We start from the raw sequence: 7,746 nt of genomic DNA, 5'->3' as shown, positions 1-7,746 counted from the left end.
GAGAAAAAAAAAGACTAGAAGAACAACCAGATACCAGGAAAGAAACCAGCCCGCATTGTGGCGGTAGAGCCGTGCCGGTGCCATCTTGCCTCACAGCACCAGGCTCCAAAGAAGAAAGGTAAACAAGAAGCTGAAGTGAGTGTTTAGAGTTCATATTTCATTTTAGGATAGATTTTTCTCAAGAATAAGCTCAAAGCCAGGCGTGGTGGTGCATGCCTGTAATTCCCGCGCTTGGGAGGTGGAGACAGGAGGATCGCGCTGGTTCGGAGCCAGCCTCGCTGGTTTAAGAGACCCTGTTTCCAAATAAAAAGTATAAAATAGGTAATCACCGAGAGCTGAGGCGCTCGCATATCCCAAAATGCCGGATTACCTGGGTGTGGATCAGCGGAAAACCAAGGAGGAGGAGAAGGACGACAAGCCCATCCGAGCTCTGGATGAGGGGGATATTGCCTTGCTGAAAACTTATGGTCAGAGCACATACTCTAGGCAGATCAAGCAGGTTGAAGATGATATTCAACAACTTCTCAAGAAAATTAATGAGCTCACTGGTATTAAAGAATCTGACACTGGCCTGGCCCCACCAGCACTCTGGGATTTGGCTGCAGATAAGCAAACTCTCCAGAGTGAACAGCCTTTACAGGTTGCCAGGTGTACAAAGATAATTAATGCTGATTCAGAGGACCCAAAATACATTATCAATGTGAAGCAGTTTGCCAAGTTTGTGGTGGACCTCAGCAATCAGGTAGCACCTACTGATATTGAAGAAGGGATGAGAGTTGGTGTGGACAGAAATAAGTACCAAATTCACATTCCACTGCCTCCTAAGATTGACCCAACAGTTACCATGATGCAGGTGGAAGAAAAACCTGATGTCACATACAGTGATGTTGGTGGCTGCAAGGAACAGATTGAGAAACTGCGAGAAGTAGTTGAAACCCCACTGCTTCATCCAGATAGGTTTGTTAACCTTGGCATTGAGCCTCCCAAAGGTGTGCTGCTGTTTGGTCCCCCGGGCACAGGCAAGACACTCTGTACCAGGGCCGTCGCTAATAGGACTGATGCTTGCTTCATTTGTGTTATTGGATCTGAACTTGTACAGAAATACGTTGGTGAGGGAGCCCGAATGGTTCGTGAGCTCTTTGAAATGGCCAGAACAAAAAAAGCCTGCCTTATCTTTTTTGATGAAATTGATGCGATTGGAGGGGCTCGATTTGATGATGGTGCTGGAGGTGACAATGAAGTGCAGAGAACGATGCTGGAACTGATCAATCAGCTGGATGGTTTTGATCCCCGAGGCAACATTAAAGTGCTGATTGCAACTAACAGGCCAGATACTCTGGATCCAGCCCTGATGAGGCCAGGGAGATTGGATAGGAAGATTGAGTTTAGCTTACCTGATCTAGAGGGTCGGACTCACATCTTTAAGATCCATGCTCGTTCAATGAGTGTTGAAAGAGATATCAGATTTGAATTGTTAGCACGACTGTCCAAATAGCACTGGTGCTGAGATTAGAAGTGTCTGTACAGAAGCTGGTATGTTTGCAATCCGAGCACAGAGAAAAATTGCTACTGAGAAGGATTTCTTGGAAGCTGTAAATAAGTTCATCAAATCTTATGCCAAATTTAGTGCTACTCCCCGCTACATGACATACAACTAAGCCCACAAGGTTTTTAAGTGAAAATTTTCAGTTGGAATCCTAAGCTTATATAGACTGTCAATAACCACCTCACACACACAAAAAAATAAATGGTTTCAAAATTGAAAAAAAAAGTATAAAATAGGTCTGGGAGTGAGGCCCATCGGTAGAAGGGCTTCCAGGAACCCCAGTACCACCAAAAAAAAAAAAAAAAAAAAAAAAGAATAAGCTCAAGACTTTTTTATAAAGATTATATTAAGAAGTGGGAACTCTGCTGGGCATGGTCGTGCACGCTTGTAATCCCCGCACTTGGGAGGTGGAGACAGGAGGATCATGCAGGTTTAAAGCCAGTCTCGCTGGCTTAGGAGACCCTGTTTCCAAATAAAAATATAAAAATAGGTCTGGGAATGTAGCCCAGAGGTAGTAGGGTTTCCAGGAACCCCAGTACCACCAAAGAAGAAGAAGAAGAAGAAGAAGAAGAAGAAGAAGAAGAAGAAGAAGAAGAAGAAGAAGAAGAAGAAGAAGGAGGAGGAGGAGGAGGAGGAGGAGGAGGAGGAGGAGGAGGAGGAGGAGGAGGAGGAGGAGGAGGAGGAGGAGGAGGAGGAGGAGGAGTGGGAACTCTAAAATATTGTTGGTAGAATTGCAAATTAGTGCAACCACTTTGGAAAACAGTATGGAGGATCCTCAGAAAAATGGGAACAAATCTACCATTTGATCCAGCAATATCACTTCTGGGCATCTACCCAAAAGAAAGGAAACCAAACTATCAAACTATTGCATGTGTATCTATGTTCATACCTGCACAATTCACCATTGCCAAACTATGGAAACAGCCAAGATGTCCATCAACAGATGAATGGATTACAAAAATGTGGGATATATACACAATAGAATTTTACTCAGCCATAAAGAAAAACACAATATGTCATTTACAGGGAAATGGATGGAACTGGAGGACTTTATGCTAGGAGAGATTAGTCAGTCACAGAAAATAAGAAATTGGATGCTTTCCCTAATATGTGAAAGCTAGGGAGAAATGGGTAACAGGAGGAAATCTAGATGAAGAAGGAGATTCTATAGAGAAGCAAATAAGGAGACCTAACTGAGGGGATGGGAGGGTGAACAGGGAAACTTTCTAAAGCACATGATATACTTAAACATATCAAAATCAATCATTAAGCCAAGCATGGGAAGGAGGGATGGGGAGGGAATGAGATGGGGATTGGGTATGGGCTCATTGGATAATGTGTGCATGTATGTCTCCACAAATCTTTTATCCCATTAAGATGTATGACTAGTAACATACTATAGAAATGATCCCTGAAAGTATAACCTTAACTGAATAGACACTTCACAAAAGAAGAGATACAAATGGCCAATAGATACATGAAAAGATGTTCCACATCATTAGCCATCAGGGAGATGCAAATAAAAACTATTCTGAGATTCCATCTAACCCCAATCAGAGTTGCAAATATAAAGAAATCAAGGCAAGGATGTGGGGAAAGAGGAACTCTTTTACACTGTTGGTGGGAGTGCAAACTAACTTAGCTGCTATGAAGATCAGTGTGGAAATTTCTTAGAAAACTGGGAATAGATCTACCATATGATCCACCTCTCTCACTCCTGGGTATTTTTCCAAAAGGATTGAAATCAGAGAACTACAGTAACATACATATGTTCATAGCAGCACAATTTGTAATAGCCAAAATATGGAACCAAGCCAGATCTCCATCAACAGATAAATGGATTGCAAAATTATGGGAAATACACACAATGGAATTCTATTCAGCTATAAAGAACAAAATCATGGCATTCACAAGAAGATGGAAAGATCTGGAGAACATTATGTTAAGTAAGACCAGCCAAGCACAGAAAGAGAAGGGACATACGTTTTCTATAATATGCCCAAACTAGGGAGCATTGGGGATACCAGAAGGACTCCAGATAATGGAGTGGAAACCTCAGCAAGGCTAGAATGGAAGGATAGGAGATGAAGAAGGCTAAGATTGATTAATGGAGGAGCTACATCCAAATATGTGTAAAAGTATGAATATAGCATGGTTAACCTGGACACTCATTGTTGGGAGGGGGAAGGGGAAGGGGGTAGGAGGGAGAAGGCACCAAGCACAGTCTAAATGTATACCATTTTCAATATGTTCCACTTATAATTAAAAGTAAAGAAAAATATAAAAAATAAAGAAGAAAAGAGGATAAATAAATATTGGAGGGGGCACAGGAAGTCTTGCTTATATTTATAATATTTAATTTCTTTGAAAAATAACTTAAATTGGAAATAGTGGCTCATACATATAATCCCAGCTATTCAGGAGACTGAGACAGGAGGAGTAGTAGAGCACTTGAATGAGACTCTGAGTTAAATTCTCAGGATGGGGGAGGGGTGGAGGGATAGAGAGTAAGACGGAGGGGAAGAGAGAGATTTTAAGCAAGTATGGGCAAATGCTAGAATCTGATATAGGTGCATACACCAATGTTTATTAAAAGATTATTTGTATATATTCAGAACATTTTGCAATAGAAAGAAAAAAACAGTAGAATAGTAGAAATAACTATTGCCTTCTAAGCTCCAGAATAATATTGTACCTAGTATTTGCTAAAGACTTCAGGAGAGAGCCTTGGTCACATCTTTAACTTAGAATGTTCTCTATAGAAGCAGCAACCACTCTATTTCCCTGGAAGGGGAGTTCTGAGAAATATGTGCTTGTTTCAGGTTGGGCTTCAGTTCCTTTATCTCTGTAGAATCAATCAACACAGCTAAAGTGACAGACTGGATCTTACACAGAATTTTAAAAAGAAATAGCTGGGTGTGGTGGTGCACGCTTGTAAGCCTCACGCTTGGGAGGCGAGACAGCAGGATCGCGCAGGTTCAAAGCCAGCCATGCTGGCTTAAGAGACCCTGTTTCCAAAGAAAAAAGTATAAAAATAGGTCTGGGAGTGTAGCCCGGAGGTAGAAGGGTTTCCAGGAACCCCAGTACCACCAAAAATAAAATAAATAAAATAAATAACAAGGGTAAAGATTTTGTATCACTAAATACCAGAGACACCAGTAAGCAGTTTAATTTGGATAATTAAATGAAACAATGCAAGCCGGGCGTGGTGGCGTACGCTTGTGATCCCAGCATTTGGGAGGCTGAGACTGGAGGATTGCAGTTCAAGGACAGCCTCAGCTACTTAGGCCCTCTGTAACTCAGTGAGACCCTGTTTCAAAATAAAGAATAAAAAATTGGGCAGGGGTTGTAGCTCAGAGGTCAAATGCCTCTGGGTTCCATCCTCAGACCCGCAAAATAAATAAATAAATGGAACAATGCATCTAGATTTTATTGTTATCCTTAATCTATATATCAGGAAACTAATGTTTAAAGAGACCAAGTAGCTGGGCATGGTGGCACATGCTTGTAATCCCCGCGCTTGGGAGGTGGAGACAGGTGGATCGCGCAGGTTCAAAGCCAGCCTCACTGGCTTATGAGATCCTGTTTCCAAATAAAAAAAAAAATTTTAAATAGGTCTGGGAGTGTACCCCAGAGGTAGAAAGGTTTCCAGGAACTCTGGTACCACCAAAAATAAAATAAATAAATAAATAAAATAAATAACAAGGGTAACAATTTTGTATCACTAAATACCAGAGACTCCAGTAAGCAGTTTAATTTGGATAATTAAATGGAACAGTGCATCTAGATTTTATTATTATCTTAATCTACATATCAGGAAACTAATGGTTAAAGAGACCAAGTAGCTGGGCATGGTGGCACATGCTTGTAATCCCCTCACTTGCGAGGCAGAGACAGGTGTATCGTGCAGGTTCAAAGCCAGCCTCACTGGCTTAGGAGACCCTGTTTCCAAATTTAAAAAAATATTAAAAAAAAAGGTCTGGGAGTGTACCCCAGAGGTAGAAGGGTTTCCAGGAACCCCGGTACCACCAAAAATAAAGAGACCAAGTAAATTGCAATAACATCCAGATAGGGCAAGTATTTTAGTTCAGATATATCTGTCACTTTTTTATTCCAAAGCCTGCACATGGTCTAAACCAGACCCAAGAATTCTTCTTAGGTCTAATCTATACCCCCCCCCATAACATCCCTCCTGATGTTTTGAGTAGAGCACCACATAATTGATCCTGCAAATCAAGATACTTGGGAAGAAAAGGTGGCACTATTAATCATTACTCCAGGACTGCCACAGGCAAACATGTAGTCACCACAGTTCTGACACTAGCAAACAAATTCAGTGGCATTTTCAGAGATACCATACAAGGACAGTAGAATTCTAGTATTAGAAAAGATTCATTTTTATTTCTGATCTAAGATTCTATTTCTATTTGCAACAGAACTCCTAGTCCAGCTGGCAGAATAGATGGCTTAAACTTAGGTGCCATGTGTGATGGTGTCTCTACACCCTGGTGCTGCCCACAGAGTGGAGACACAGCAGCTGACCTGAGCCTTCCAGGGATTGCCACTCATTTCCCTAGCCAACTCTGGAATACAGAATTTCTATTCCTCTTTTTAAAATTTTATTTGATTTTTTTTTAGAATCTTGTCTGCAATGGCCAAGATTTACTCCTGAAAGCCTTTGATTTAAGAATGGAATGATGTTGCCCTCTGGTGTTGCCAAGGAAGCAGCTGCACAGCTGCACAGAACTGGTCAGCGCAAGAATGAAGAAACGAGAAGCAGTAGGCTAGTCCTCACCAGGCAAATCCATTAACACAGTTTCCTATTTAATCCTTTCAACTATGTTGCAAGGTCCATTCGTGGATTTTGGTTCTTATGGATTCAGAGAGATTGAGTCATTTATTCAAGGTCTCACAGTGAGGAAGTGAATTGAAATTCTATCCAAATCTACCCAGCATTAAAATCCCAGGGTCTTCCCTTGTATCATCATGTAGGCCTTATAAAAAATGGGCCATAAAAGATTCAAACTATGTCTTTTGAACACTGGTTTATGCCAGAAATTGAACGTAAAGATAGGTTGACTTATTCCTTAGAGACCCCACAGTACTTTAAAATGAAGTACATGCATGTGTGTAGGGGTGTGTGTGCATGAGTGTGCACAAGGCAGGAAATGGAAGGCAGCTGCCTGTGCATATGCTTATGTGATTTGTCCCACTAGTAATGACCTCCTATATCTTTGTAAAAATAAGCTTCACTGATCCTCATTTTTCTCTTGCCTTTGATCTTTCAACCAATTTCTCTGTACAAGTTTTCTTAGACATCTTGAATTGGTTATGGGTTTACTCTCTGATTCCTCTAGCTAACTGGGAGCTGGGACTGTTTTACTTTTTAAAACTTCAAGTCTCTTTCACACCTCTCACAGTGCTTCACTTAGACCCTCGAAATGTTTGCAGAGTTGGAACTGCAACAGATGTCAGCCACTGCCTTGATGAGACTGTAATTGCAAGAGATTAATGTCTTCTTCCGACTTGGTAACATCCCATTGTATTCTCTTACAGCCTAAACCAGTCATGCTAATATCTAATCGTCTGTCCAGAGGGCATTTCCAGCTCATGTCCACATGCTGTTGAAAGCATATGACAACAAACTATCCTTCAGAGAAAGGGCCAGATGGATGGCTTCTCTTCACATTCAAGAGTGGAGGCTGTAGGGGCAGTGTTCCACCATGCTTGCTTCTGTCTTCTCTCACCTCCCTGTCCCCCTTCTCCATATTTGGTAGTTATTCTGTTCCACTCTAATACATCTATCCTCTCATTCAATCACTCCCTTAAATAGAACCTTTCTGCCTTCTTTCCCTGAATGGCTTTCACTGATTTGGACTCTGCTGTGTCCTCTGTTTTCAGGAAAATGTGGCTAACCTCCTCACCTCTAATTCTGCAACAACCCAGCTGTCTTTCCACTGGCCATATAGTAACCCTGTTTAATAACCTCTTTAAATTCCTATCGTGCTCAGTCAGCAGCAGCATTAGCAGCTGCACCATCTGCTAGGAGTTTAACCACTGGCTCTCTGAACTTTCATGATGGAGGTGGACTAGAAACATGCAGCTAGGGATAAGTCACATAATACCTGAATGCTCCTCTAGAATTCTACTTATTCAAAGGGTTATCAAAGTAAGCTTTGCTATTTAAAAGGCAAAATTCT

The 7,746-nt window shown here is 41.4% G+C and overlaps 1 protein-coding gene across 1 annotated transcript; it reads left to right on the top strand.

The window, feature by feature from the left end:
• Positions 1–358: 358 nt before the first annotated feature.
• On the top strand, positions 359–1,658 carry LOC308264648 (26S proteasome regulatory subunit 7-like; the record flags this gene model as incomplete). The annotated part of the gene is given in 2 exon segments (XM_080698018.1): positions 359–1,482; positions 1,484–1,658. Coding segments are annotated over 2 exon segments (1,299 nt in total).
• Positions 1,659–7,746: the final 6,088 nt, after the last annotated feature.

The sequence above is a fragment of the Muscardinus avellanarius genome (genome assembly GCF_963383645.1).
Source record: "Muscardinus avellanarius genome assembly, chromosome: 6".
Taxonomy (NCBI): domain Eukaryota; kingdom Metazoa; phylum Chordata; class Mammalia; order Rodentia; family Gliridae; genus Muscardinus; species Muscardinus avellanarius.
The sequence above is the reverse complement of the archived record's forward strand: the minus strand, read 5'-3'. Positions and strand labels throughout refer to the sequence as shown.